Below are 14,023 nucleotides of genomic sequence, written 5' to 3'. Positions count from 1 at the left end.
GGGGGGGGGGGGGATAGACCGAAGGATGTTCAAAGCGGCAAAACCAAAGTTTTTTTCTGTGACCTGGTTTCAGGGAAAGGACCGGCTGACAAATCTCTTTTCTGCGTTTTATTTATCTGTTAGAAGCAAATATGACCCCCCCAGCCGCCCCTGGCTGAACGGATCAGCAGCTGAAAAAAATAGGAAAAAAAAACAGAAGAAAAACTTTTCTTCACCAACTAAATCCTTCGTTTTTTGGTCAACTTTAAGCAGAAATATAAAAGTTATAGATCAATTCCAAATGTTCAAACCCTACAAATATTACATTTCTTGGCCATCTTTAAAGGAAACATTCTTAAGTTTAGTTTAAAAAAAAAAAGACAAGCTTTCTTTACTTTCCCACCAAACGCAGGCGTTGAATTTATTTACTTGTAGCAGCGACAGAAGCTCACATCCAAACATTCAGAGCTCAAAATGCTACAAAAACAAACAGACAAAAAAGAAAAAAAGACCACAGTCCGTTCCGTCCCTCATGTAAACAAAGAAAAACGGGTTTTAGAACTTAAAAAGTACCACGAGAACCTAACCAACAACAACAAAATGTTACAGTTCATGGCTAAACGTCATTTTAGTGCCTGGACCTGAAAATAAATATACATGCTCAACATGTGCCCGAGAAATACTGCTAAAGTTAAATAATCCTAAATTCAGCAAAATGTACAAATAAGAAAAATGAATGAAACTTCATTAAATGTATTTTACGCCAACAGCTTCAAGTTTATTACGGCGACAGGTAAAGTGACGTTAGGAGTGCAGCTGCGGTGCTTAATCAGTGCGGACGACAAACCGCTCGTCCCGCCGGCCAACAGGAAGTAGGCGTCGGCGGAGCGCGGTGCGTTTAAAGACGGGTAACGTGTGAGAAAACGAACATCAGGCGCGCTGCTGCGAGGCGACGGCTCTGAGCGCCGCGGCCTGACGCAGCTCCGGGCTCGCTCTGGGTGACCGTACGGTACGCAGGTCGATGGGTGAGTAAATGTCAAATAAAAAATAAAAATAAAACAACAGAAGGAAGGAAGTGGAAGGAGATCAAACATCCTGCAAAACAAAAAAAGGAGGAAACAGAACGACAGCTTGTGAGACGTGTGGATTTAAGAAACGGCGGTGAAAAAAGGAAGCGTTCCCTCTGATCTCAGCTGCTTCGTTCTCCTCCGTCAGCCACGTTCCTGCCCGCTCTCCTTCCTCCTCTCCCCCATCATCCTCCTCTCCCTCTCGCCAACGTCCGGCACTGAAAACCTCTTCAACACTTCCTTCGCAAACTCCTCCATTTCGTCCTCTATAGCGCTGTCTTCCCCGTCCCCGTCCTCGTCCTCGTCCCCGTCCTCCCCTTCCACCAGGTCCTCCAGAACGTCTCCCAAATCTTCCGCAAAGTCCCGAAAGCTCATCTGCTCGTGCACGAACACACCGTCTTCGAAGAACTCGGCTGCGAGCCCGCGGAGCTCCTGGGTGTGGGCGGTGCCCACGCCGGCCCCCTCCGCCTTGCTCAGGTAGGGCTGCAGGACGGCCTGGAACTCGGGGAGGGTGACGGGGAGCAGCCGCTCGGCCTGAGCGCAGCTCTCCGGGGAGTCGCAGCGCCGCGGCGGCCTGGGGTCGCGGCGGAGGCGCTCCCGCTGCTGGAGCCAGAACCCGGGCTGACCCACGGAGGGCCTGCGGTGGGAGTGGGCGGGATTCTGTTCGCCGTACAGGTGCTCGTCGTCGTCGTGCTCGGGGCTTTCTGCGGGCCTGTGCTCGGTTTTGGTTTTCAGGGACTTGGACTGCTCTTTCTTCCACTCCTTCTGACGCTTCTTCTCTCTCTGTGCTCCTCTCTTCCACTGGTCCAGCTCCTCGTCCCTCCTCCTCCACTCCTCTTCCGTTTGACTCTTCCTCTCATCCCTCCCTGCCCCGTCTCTGCCGCGATTCTTGCCATCTTCCCACTGCTTCCTCTCGTTCTTTGCCTTCCCTTCTTTGCTATTTTTATCTCTCCGCTCGCCGTCTTTCTTCCACTCTCCCGTTTCTCCCGCCTCCTTCCGAGTCTTCCTTTCCCACTTCTCTTTGCCATCTTTCCCTTTCTTCCAGTCCTTCTCTCCCTTCCACCCCTCGCTGCCTTTCTGCCAGTCCCTTTTCTCCTCCTTACCTCTTTCTTTGCCTCCGTTCACATTCTCGTGTTTCCCTTTTTTCCGCTCTCTCTCTTCCTTCCACAGCTTCCCATCATCACCTCTCCCGGATTTCTCCCTCTTCCAGTCTTTCCCCTCGTCCCCCTGCCTCTTATGCTTACCTGCCTTATCTCTCTCTTTGCCAAATATTCCTGCCTCGTGTTTTTCTTTCTTCCACTCCTTTTTGCCACCGTTGTTAAGCTCCCTTTCCTCTCCTTCCTTCCTCGCAGACTTCCCTCTCTCCTTAGGCTGCTTCCTCTCGCCCGTTTCATATTTATCCCTCTTAAGATCCTTCTTTTCCTTCTGGTTATCCCAAAGCTTCCTGGTCTGCCTGTCCGTGGAGCCAGCTGTGACCTGGCTGCCGTCTTCTGGCTGTCCAGGAGGGGGCGGCGTAGAGTGACTCACGTCTGCTCGAGCCGTCTCACCGGCTGCTGGAAAGAGACACAGAAGTCAATAAAACTACAGCAATAAGACACGATTAATTAAAAGTAACACGACGAAAGAAAGAAAGATTAAATTGAATTTTGTAAGTAACTCCGATCCCTCCATTTTCCCTACACCTCCTTTACTCCTCACCCTGTTCCTCGGCACCTGAGGAGCGTTTTAATTTTGTCACAGTGGATCTCAGGGATTCTAGTTCTTTCTGTAGGGCCGCGACAGACTGCAGCTCTCTCTTCATCCTGTCGTTCTCTTTCTGAAGGACAGGGAGAGACGTCATCTCTGTCTTCAACCTACTGTTTTCCTTCTCCACCTCCTCCCAGAGCAGCCGCTCCTGTGCTCCCTCCGCTGCCCGCTCCTTCGCTACTTTTAGCTCCTCTTTCTGTGCCTGGTTAAAGAAAGAGACGAGGAGGAAGACATGAAGAGAGAGAGAGAGGGAGAGGAGAAAAGGGTCGGTCCCGGGTGAATTTTACAGCCGGTGACACATTTGTGTTAGACGCGTATATATCACTGATGCTCGGAGGACAGAATGGAGTCGCACCTGAAGCTGGGCTCGGAGCGCAGAAATCTGCTGGCTTCCTTCGGCTAATTTATTCAGGAGCTCCGAGCTGCCGGCGTCTGCGTGTGGGGGAGCCTCGGGACCGAGCCAGTCCTGTTCACAACACACACAGCATCAGTGGGAGAATTCTAAATCAAAGTTATCACTGGAGCGAGTTACTTTAATTTAAATGTGCACGCGTAACAAGCAAAGTGTCCCCCCCCCGTCGCTGAGGGAGCTGAAAAGTGAATGTTTCTCCTTTTCGAGATGAGCTGAACTGAACGGGACATCCGAACGCACATCCTTTAGAGCAGCGGTCCCCCGACCTTTTCAGCTCCGCGGACCGGTTCGTTATCGTAGCTCAATCCTCATTTAGGGAAACTCTGCTTTCTAGTTTTTATTCTGCTTAAAAAGAGCCGTTTTAAATAACCGGAGACAGGAAGCAGATAAACGCCGCACGAGAGGCCGAGCGCCAGACTGACCTGTTTCCCAGCGGCCTCCGCGTCTCTCAGTTCCCCCACAGCGTGGTCGCTTTCTGCAAATCATTGTGCAAAGTTTGGTGTCACTGCGCACGCTTAAAAACCGACAGATAAGGAGTAAAAACAAAAACATTAATTCTGTGACTTACAATAACGTGCATTTCCACGTTTCACTGAGCATTAAGATTCAGTTTTTCATTTAAAAAAATATATCATTTAGCTCCACATCAGAGTTGTCATTGATTAACTGTGGCAGCCATCTTGAACTGGACTGACTCGGGTAATCAGTCGGGTGGTTACATGACATTAAAGTGATAAAACCAGATCTCATGCGGTCAGTTGGCGCTCAAAGCGTAAGTGGGGGATGATTTTCAGCTCCTAACAAAGCTCTGCTGGCGATAACTTCAGTGTTTCATATAAATTTTACATTTTAACAACAAAACAAAGACAACAGATGATGCTCCTGCGAAATGGATGCATTCAGAAGTGCAGAAAGCTGTTTTTTTTTTTTAAAAAAAAAAGGTATCACATGCAAAGTCTATTTTTCTGCATGCACATTCACAAAAAAGAAGAAAACATGCCTTAACAAAAAGAAGTGAATAAATTAATTCTTTGACCCACATTAACACACAAGACCAGATCAGCCTACCCTCATTCAGGTCCACGAAGACACCTGCAGGCACAGGAAACCCTCAGCGTCCTGCATCTCATCTACCGGGACTCAGGTTCTGATTTAATGCGTTTCTTATCAGCGGGAAACAACGTGACGCCTCGCGAGGGCGGTGCCTACCTGAGAAGAAGATTGTGCCGAATGCTAGCAGGATGACAGCTCCCAGGATGCACTTGTTCAGCGAGAAAACGCTGCCGTTTCCCTGCTGTGGCACCTGAAATTCTTCCTCCTCGTCCTCCTCCTCCCTTCGTCCGATCTGCTCCAGAGCTGCAAGGAGAGGCTCCTTCCTCCTGGCCTCCGGCTCTCCCCGCTCTGCCGTCTCCTCCGGTCTGTCCTCGTCCACCTCTGGACACACGGGAGAGGACGAGTGTTAAAACGACAACTTTAGGTGCTTTATTGTTCAAACAATTTAAAAAATCATCTCTTTTTGAGTTTCTTTAAGATCCTCCATCTGACGAGCGGACAGATCTCTGATCGGTCATCGAAGGACAAACATCTCTGAACAGAATAATTCTCTGTGGGATTTTGTCGTTTCTTAAACCTTTAAAATCCACAAAAGTTAATGTAACACGCCAGAGAGGAGGGAAGAAAACAAACTGCCGTCTTTAATTTGGAAATGTAACTTTTGCTTTGATCTTACAGCTGAAGTAAGTAAAATAAATAAATAAATAAATAAATAAATAAAATGATAATGAATATCAGTACAGGTGTTAATATTTTATGACCAAATGAGCCAATGTGCCCACCTCGATTTGTTACCACCTAAACAACAAATCCTTTCCTTTGTAGCAGCTAATTATTGTACTGATTGTTGGACATAATTCAGTCTTTTCACCAGAATAAGACAGAACTGCAGCTGGTTATTAAGAAGGACAGGAAGGAGAGAGGGAGCATGTTTCTCCTTTACATCATATTTTACAGCAGAACTGAAGCTCTGCAGGCTGAAAGGAGACAGAAGAAAAACCTTCACCTTTCCTTTCAGAGCGCAGGTCCCTCTGAAGCCAATTTACTTCTGCCGGGGTGTCACACGGCTAAAGTTTGTCTCGCCGTGATGTCTTCGTTACGTGGCGCTCAGCCTCTCTCCTCGCGGCCCAGTTAGTGAACCCCTTCAGAACCAGCTGCTCCGTGCAGACAATTCCCTCTGTTTCACGGATTACCGCCCTGACACGGGGTCTCGGATTTGTTCTCACCTGCACGTTTCCCCGAGTCGGCCGTCCGTGCACCCTGCTCCGGCTCCTCCCCGTTCTGCCGCAGGTCGCGCTCGCTTCGCAGAGGCCGACTTTCCTCCTCCGTGAGCTGCTCCTCCGTCGGCGCGAACTCGGCCTGCCCAGGAGGAGGCCCGTCAGGAGAGGGCGTTAGGAGGGGGCAGGAGCCCGGCGAGGGTTCGGGGTCCGAGCCGGGCCGCGGCGGACCCTCGGCTCGGCCCGCCGTCGGGCTGGCATTATCGTCGTGCTCCGAGGTGGCCGAGACCTCCGGAGGCGGGGGAGCCGAGCCCAGTTCTGCTGGGTTTCGTTCTGGTACCTGGGTGTGGAAAAAACAAAACAAAACAGATGTTTAAAAGAAGGTTTCTTTGCTCGGAGTCGCTGAGGAATAAATGCAAAGTTGGTGAATTATCTTCAGCAAAGCCCAGTTCTGTCGGAGTGGGCTGAGTTACTTTCCCAACAGAAGCTCAAAAAGTGCAGCCAGGTGGAAAAACAAAGCACCGCTCAGAATTAACGTCTCCGCTCGGCTATAAATAGGGGTTTCCAGACATATTCTGGCAATTAAAAATGAAAAATCGCCAAATTAAAAAAAGAACGGAGCCGGCGCAGTGCTTCCCCTCCCCCCCACGGCCAGTCGGAAACACAAATTCAGCCCAGTCACAGAATACAGCGTCATGTTCTGCCGTCTTACAGGATGGTCGCCCACAGGGAGCCCTTCTGCAGAGTCGGCGCTCTTCGCAGGCTGGTCGCTCTCTGAAGGACCTGGGTCATCCGACAGACACGGGACAGGAAGCATTAAATATTTAATAAACAAACAGTTTTATTCTTGAATCCAGCGCCTGATTGAGTATTTTTAATCTCATTTTTGTCAAAGTGAAAAACAGGAAAGCGTTTTCAAGCAGTATAGATATAGAAAAGGCGCCGTTCAAAAAGAAAGCACAGTTTAATGGCTCGTTAATTAACCTTTAATTCGATGTTAATTGGAATAATTGCTTTTCTTTCTAATCTCATTAGTCCACCTTTGCTTCGACCTCGTTGCTGTAGTTAATTGAGACTCGTGGCCATTTCAATATTTGCCCAAAGGAAACAAGTTTATTGTAATCGACTCTGTTGGAGTTCTTCTATTTAACCTGAGGAGAAGCTGCAGCCGGTTGTAGTTCTCTATAACATCAACATGTCCTTGTGCAAAAAGAAAACCAGCCTAACGAGCGAGCTGCCGGGTGTTAAATAAACACCGGAGCAGCTGATGTTTATCTTAACGTTGCCTGCTGCGGCGCCGAAAGCGATGCGTAAGTGTCACAACTGCTACGATAAAACATCGGGGCACCGAGCCGAACGCTGGCGCCCACGGCCCTTCCGTCTTTTTAAAGAAGTTCACCTTCTCGCTTGCACGAGAAGCTGCGAGCCTCGGCTGACGTTCTTCCCGTTCGGCCGGAAACTGTCCGGGCTAGCTCCGTTTATACAACTCAGGAGAGATATTTGACCCGAATCCTAACATCAGGACAGCCGAGGGTCATCTGAGTCGCATTAACGGCCGAGTTTGAACAAACCTTTCAATAGGTTTCGGCACGAGAAGCGAGCTCAGCTTCTGGAAACCTTCACCGGCGAAAGGTTTGCACTTTAAACTTCCAAACAAATGTCTGAAAGACGAGCCCGAAGGGTGATAAATAAACAGCTTTCCTGCCTGGAACGGACCCACGGGGCGGCGCTTTGACAGCCACACACTCCAACCAGGCCGTCCGCAGTTATCGTTTGGAGAAAACTTCATGAAAGTATCACAAACCGTCTGCTTGGAGTCTCTCTAGAGACTGAAACAAAGAACGGGCAGCGGCTTGTTGCATTTTTCGGCAGGGTCGTTCTGTCAGGCTGTTAGATCGATGCTAATTTCACAGGCTTAATGTGGCAGATTTGAAGCTTTCTGAATGACTATTTTTGTCAGAATACTATATTGTGATTTGGTAAATCAGCGTATGCATTACAACGTGCAGCTGAACAATCTGTGGCTCTTAAATCTTTGCGTCCATTTGGCATCGGCATCAGTTTTAACGTGAGCTTATTTTGATTCATTTGACAGACTCCCACGTATTACAGGACATAATGTAGTCGTTGGTTTGCGATGATTATGTTTTTCCCTGCTTCGATAAGAAAAATAAACGCAGTGAAAGACACCTGTTGGAGAGGCTGGGCTTCCTTCATGCTGCTCTGCCCCCGCTGTGAAGGGCCTCAGGGTCTCAGCAACACTTTCCTACGAGAAACGCAGACAAAGATGGTCACTGTGGGGAAAAGTCTGGAGTCTTATGAAGGTAGAAGTCTTTATCATCGCTGAGCATCAGCATGAACTCGATATCTTCTTAAAGACATTGCATGTTTGGGTTTAAGGCCCCCACAGAACAGAGGATCACAGATTTATCTGGATTCTTTATAATTCAGACAGAAACCTATTTTATATCCAGGTGACCCAAAAGAAAGGAAAAAAAAAAAAAAAAAGAATCAATTGGGACGAGGAGCTTTCTATTTCAGATGCCAGTGCTACTGCATGTCTTTTTCAGGCTCTTGATGAAACAGAGGTACCTCGGAGGAGAGAATGGTCCAACTGTTGTTCGTGCCGCTGCCCCCCGACATGGCCCCCTGGAGGCTTCGCTTCTCTCCTGCAGCATTAAAACAAACAAACATGTTTTATTACTCCTATTAGCTCCGAACAGAAGATAGGAATAAGTCAAAGGAGAATGAGGACGGCTCTTTGCACCTTTATGTCTTTATAGACTCTACATTAGTGCTTCTCAGTTGTGAATAATCTTTTTTTTTTTTTAATTATGTCCTACAATTTATTTTCCACTCAAAAGAAAAAATAATTAAAACAAACAAATCATGGCCACCTTGACTGTGCATACCGCCGGCCAATAATGATACGGCAGGCGTGAAGTTTATAATTGTTTTTGGGGTTTTTTTTGGTTACAGGAGCGAGGAAGGAGAAAATCCTGAGCGTTCGGTTAGCATGGATGTTCCACGTCTTCTTTAACGATGCAACGGTTGTTTATATCTGAGGAAACTGGAGCTAACTGGGTCAGGCGATGATCGAGCCAATTCATTCATTAATTTCTCAACTCAGATGAAATTAAATATTTTATGACCTACATTAAAAAAAATCTGCGAGCGGGAGCTGGCCCTTTGGACTTCTTCACTCAGGTGTTATCCAGGATTGAATAATCTGAAGATTTACAGCCAATCAGAGCGATTCCTCGGCCTCATCCCGGCGTGAGAACAGGAAGTTAAACACAGGACTTCCTGTTGCTGCCTGTTTAAAAACTGGATTCATTTAGACCCATTTTGATGATCACTTTTTGACAAGAAATTGGTAACCAGTAGACCGATTTGCAAAAGTCAGATTGTGTTGGATTTGCCTTTAAAAGATCGATTTAATGGTATCAAAATATGTTGTGTTTGATGAGGTTACAATAAACACAACATATTTAAAACCTCATATATCCAGTTGTAGTTGAAGGGGCAGAGGGTCGTCCTATATAAGGCCCGGTCCAAATACTCGCTCTTCCACCCTCGTGTCCTTCATACGTGCGTTCGTGCTGAAGGGTTCGAATGCCAAAACAGCGACCGGTCCGCCATGTTGGATGCCGCAGTTACGACGCAGAGACGCAAGTCGATGACATAACCCGTACTGTCCCAATTCTCCAACTTCTGCATGCTTGTAACCTGCTGCACACGAACCCTTCTGTGCACTTCCACTGAGAACACACTTCATAGGAGGGGCACAGGGTGGAAGTCCGAGTGTTGGGACCGGGCCTAACTCCAGTCCTGGAGGGCCACCACCCTGCAGGTTTTACTTGTTCCTCTGCTCCAACACACCTGATCTGAATGAATGGGTGATTAACAGGCTTCTGTAGAACATGAAGAGGTGATTTAACCACTGAATCAGGTGTCCTAGAGCAGGGAAACAAGGAAAACATGCAGGATAGTGGCCCTCGAGGACCAGGGTTGCCCATCTCTTTTTTTTTTTACGATTAGGCCCAACGCCGTGAGTCCAGCAGCTTTCCTGCAACCGTTTCCACATGCGCCAACGTTACCCCGCCTTCACATGTGGGCCGGGAACCTTGTTGCCTCGGAGAGCTCAGCTCTTCATTAGCAGTTTGCAGCAGCAGCGACAGGCCTCGCGGGCGACCCTGGCTTTTGACTAGACGACAAAAGCTCTGGCACAGACCAGGGTAACGGGGGGGCCACTCTGGAGTCTGAGGCTGCTGACAAAAGCTGCTGGCCTGCTCGGTGGACGTCCATAAACCACCCGGTTTCGGGGCAACATTTCAGTGCAGGATTATTACACTTTTTCTGTCTTTTTTAAAGGTGTTTTCATTGGGCGCGTCACCCATCAGCCTGGTGATGACACACTTCGCTCCCCGGAATCCGTCCTCTCCCAGCCGCGCAATTTAGGTCTCATAATCGAGCGCCTTCCCGAGAGGAGTCTGGGGCCCCGAGGGGCCTCGCGGAGCTTATAGTGGAGTGGCTTAAATAGACGCCGCCGGCTAAATTTAGCCACCCTGAGATTGACTAGAGACAGAGAGGAAGCGTGCAGAGGACGGCCAGGGGGAGCGCAGGAGGCAGCAACACATTCAAAAGGACGGTTTTAAAAGGATTACCTTAAATGCACCATAAAGCCTCGACGCTTTGAAAGAGAGGAAAACTCCCCCCTCCACTGGTTTCATCTTTGATTCTCATCCAAGACGTCCCTGCCTTGGGAGTCAGAGGAGCCTTATTTTTTATTTATTTTAAATATTGAACAATACCAGACACCTTGACTCATTTAACCTGGCTTACAGACACAAACAGAGGTCTCCATAGTCACCAAGAGAGCACCAGTGGTAAAATGGGTGGCTGTTTTCTTCAATCCTCTGGGGTCCAGGGTGAAATTGGACGTTTTAAGGGGCTATTTTTGAGCAAAATAAAAAAACAAACAAAATAAAATGTACCCAGGTCTTTTTGTTCCAGCAGCATTCCTCTGCAAGGGAAAACTTATTCGAATTAAATAAATAATTAAGGGTCAAGGGGAGAGGAAAGCAGAAAGGTCACAAACATCATCAGCTTCACACAAACGTTCGCTCCCAACGAGCGGCCATTTTCTGTGGTTTTAATGCAAATTAAAGCAGGTTAGACTGAGTGAATGGCAGGAAATGTCACATAAAATGGTAACTGAGAGGACTTTTCTCTACGGCGTGGTTCGAGAGTAGCCCGAAGGTGATGGATTCATGATATTAAAAAGGAGTAAAGTGCAACACTTACAACTTTTCCCTTCTTCAACAGGCTGACCAGGAAAACTTCAGAACGACGCAGGCGGAGCAAACGGCAGGACAGGCGTCGGCACGTCTTTGTTTTTTGTTTTTTTAATTTAAAAATGTTCGTAAATGTCGTCGTCTTTCAGGTCAGCCTCGCCGCGGTCGCTTCCTTCCCTTCAGACCTCGGAGTGAAGCCGTGGAACCGGGAGGCGCTTCGGACTTTTTCCGCCGCTCCAGCATCCAACTTCACCAGAGCAGGAGGGGAGGGGAGGGGAGGGGGGGGCGGGACTTAGAACGAGCTTAACACTTCCACGCGGCTCTTGTCCAATCGTAGACGAGGACGGTCCTGACCCCGCCTCTCCTTAACCGGCTCGACCAATCACAGCTCGACATTACCTCCCCTTCGCTTTAAAGGGCTCTAAGTTGATTGACAGGAGAGCCTAACGACCGAAACTCCGCACTTTAAGTGAGGAAACTTGTGTTCGGTTGATTATTTCTTTGTTGCATCAGTGCTTCTTGGCAACCGATCTCACACAGTTAAAAAGCCTGTTCCTTTCCTCTTAACAGGAACATGTATTTGTGGGTTGCACATTATTGCTGCTATTAAATCTTATTTGGTGTTTATTGGATTGGATGTTTGCAGTCTAAAGAAGCTAGGAGTGTTGGCAATTCAGCAATTTATTTATTTAACAAATACGGGGCAAGTAGCATGTGGAAGAACCACACACAGCCACAACAGTGTGGTACCTACGGTGGCCGACAGGCGCAAACGCAACACCTGTTGCACCTGTTGTTCACCGTAGGCGCCTCCTCCTCACACACACCATTGTGGCACCATTTAAAGAGAAATAAACAGGTTTTCCAGCAATATAAAGATTTTTTCCCAACAAGGAAATACTCAATCAAACATACATTTTGACTCTTCTGTTGTTTATATGTAGAAAACAGATGGATGGACAGAACGACGTTGACTCTTTTGTCAACATCTGTTCCTGTTTTAATCACAAGTCGTGTGAAAAACTGCTTTGACTTCACCTTAGTTGTGCTGAAATGTTTATATTCCATTATAACAGCTGGGTTAAAATAACATGTGTCCATTGTGAAGCGCCTCAACACCACAATCTAATTATAAAATTAAAAAAAAAAGAAATAAAGGCATCATTGGTGGTTCACAACTTCATTTATTCAGTTATATTTCTCCAAAAATAATTCCACATCAACTTCAGAAAACTTGAACCCAGTCCCCTGGTGGATCTGTGGCATCCTGAAATGTGCAGGTGTGATCCGTCATGGGGCATCTTAAAGCCTAAAACAAAAACAAAATCTCTTTTTTTAGCAGATTTCCTCACTATAACATTACCATCAGATACAATATTATGAACGGGCAGCTAATTATTTAACATCCAAACACCGCAGAAGTTACTTACGAGTCTGCAGCGGTGCTGATGAAACCCTTCCATGTGGGATGAGACGGCAGAGGACACTCCTTCGGCCCGTCAGTCCAGGATCTCCTTGATGCACCAGCAGCAGAGGAGGAAGTAGAGGCACTCCTTAACCGACTGGATGAAACCGTAGGCGAAGTTCCCCCTGAGGAAGTTCTTGCCTCGCCCCAGACCCATGGCCAAGTCCCGCAGGTGCTGCCCCAGGGAGGAGGAGGCGGCGGCGGTGGCGGGCATGGCCTGGGGGAGAGGACGCTGAGGGTGCATGGCTTCAGATCGAAGGACCGGGTGGAGGCGAATCGCACAGAGGACTCCCGGGCAGAGCTTCTCCTCTACTTATAACCTCTCCCTCAACAGCTGCTTTCCAGGGTTTTCTCCTCGTCTCTTCCCTGGTTTGGAAACAGGTAGAAACGGGTACCTTGTGCTGCATCCCCCCATCCCCACCTCCCTGCTGTCACCTGCTCACAAACAGGAGAGTTCCAGGAGCGTCAACGCGATCCACCCTTACCCCCCCAGCTCTTTGTTCAGAACAATACGCGACACTCGCAGCATGTGCTTTGTTGCCTCCACTTACAAACACATAATCAGGGTTTAAAAAAAAGGAAACCTCACAAAGAGAGATGATGATGACAGATATATGTATTTATATATGCAATCTAGATTTGCAGGTACAGGTGTAAACGGACAAAGTTCCTTGAAAAAACAAAACCGAACAGGTATCATCAACAGGAAATATAAAGTAAAAATCAATGTCTGTGCACACAACTCAAATGGAACCTTTGGCTTTTTTTTTTTTTTGAAAACTGAAAAGTAGAAACAGCATCATCGACACGAATGATCACCGCCGCCATCAACGGAAACACAAAGTCTCTTAATAATAATAATAATTATATTTAAAAAAAAAGAGGTTTTGATGCAACGAAAGGCAGCCGTGACGAACGACGACAGCACGCTGAGAGCAACAGAGTCGAAAAGAGGTCGGTTCCAGCAGACACGCACACACACACACGTCTCCATTCCTGACCCATCTGGACAGCTGTCACTCTGGCTGACGTGTGCACGTTCGGCTCAAAACTGCGAATCAACGCTTAAAGCGACAGTTCAGATCTTTTGAAGTGGGGTTCGAGGGAAAGTTTATGAACAATAATATCTTACAGATATAACTCTTTGAGCAACCTCAATTTGAAGAAAGAAAGTTTAACTCTGACTGGATTGACAAGCTAATAGCTTGTTTGAGTGGAGCCACAGTGGATTGCTACCATCTTAAAATAACTCTAATCTCAAAATCTTCAGTGCTGTTTATGTGAACACTATTTTATAAATAACTATGTTGGTGTCTGTTTTTGTGTACCGGTTATTTACATACTGTATATATTTGTATAATTATTAGCAAATAATGGAATCAGCAGCTAGATAAAGCATTTCCAGTGCAGCCTCAATCACTTACAGCAGTAATGTATTATTGCAATTTGAATAACATGTAAAAGTAATGGTGATGTAAAAAGGTTTATATAATGGCTTTCATGTAAATGCTTCAAAAGTTTTGAGATTGAATTTGTTCTAAGACAACAGTAATCCATTTTGGTCTTGGCCTCACTTACACTAGCTGTTAGCTCATCAATCCAGTCAGAATTAAACTAACTCTCCAAAGTGAGGCTGTTCAAAGAGCTATCTACAACAGGTAAGATGTTGCTTATAACTTTTCTACAAAAAAACACTTCAAACTTATCTAAACCATCTGTTTCAGACACTTTCAAACACAACTGTTTCCTATTAACTTTCAATGTCCCATGACTTGTTTTTTTTTTTT

General features: G+C 47.0%; 2 protein-coding genes across 6 annotated transcripts; both read right to left on the bottom strand.

The window, feature by feature from the left end:
- Positions 1 to 369: 369 nt before the first annotated feature.
- On the bottom strand, positions 370 to 11,047 carry pbxip1b (pre-B-cell leukemia homeobox interacting protein 1b). 5 transcript variants are annotated; one of them, XM_017425133.3, is made up of 11 exons: positions 10,782 to 11,047; positions 8,067 to 8,143; positions 7,665 to 7,740; positions 6,187 to 6,257; positions 5,484 to 5,814; positions 4,414 to 4,638; positions 4,273 to 4,296; positions 3,627 to 3,679; positions 3,148 to 3,258; positions 2,745 to 2,994; positions 370 to 2,599 (listed from the first exon to the last, which is right to left on the bottom strand). In XM_017425133.3, the coding sequence occupies exons 2-11, from the start codon at positions 8,115 to 8,117 to the stop codon at positions 1,191 to 1,193; spliced, it is 2,601 nt and encodes an 866-aa protein (XP_017280622.1). In that variant the 5' UTR covers positions 8,118 to 8,143; positions 10,782 to 11,047; the 3' UTR covers positions 370 to 1,190. The 5 variants fall into 5 exon arrangements, with proteins under 5 accessions (XP_017280622.1, XP_017280623.1, XP_017280625.1 ...); XM_017425134.3 differs by having other exon boundaries at positions 370 to 2,596; XM_017425136.3 differs by having other exon boundaries at positions 2,904 to 2,994.
- An 888-nt stretch (positions 11,048 to 11,935) lies between these two features.
- Positions 11,936 to 13,336, bottom strand: LOC108241082 (lens epithelial protein). Its single transcript, XM_017425003.3, has 2 exons — positions 12,202 to 13,336; positions 11,936 to 12,080 (listed from the first exon to the last, which is right to left on the bottom strand). Exon 1 carries the CDS (start codon positions 12,478 to 12,480, stop codon positions 12,271 to 12,273), a length of 210 nt encoding a protein of 69 aa, XP_017280492.1. The 5' UTR covers positions 12,481 to 13,336; the 3' UTR covers positions 11,936 to 12,080; positions 12,202 to 12,270.
- Positions 13,337 to 14,023: the final 687 nt, after the last annotated feature.

Source organism: Kryptolebias marmoratus, linkage group LG16, assembly GCF_001649575.2.
Source record: "Kryptolebias marmoratus isolate JLee-2015 linkage group LG16, ASM164957v2, whole genome shotgun sequence".
NCBI lineage: Eukaryota > Metazoa > Chordata > Actinopteri > Cyprinodontiformes > Rivulidae > Kryptolebias > Kryptolebias marmoratus.
This window is presented reverse-complemented; position numbering and strand designations above follow the sequence as displayed.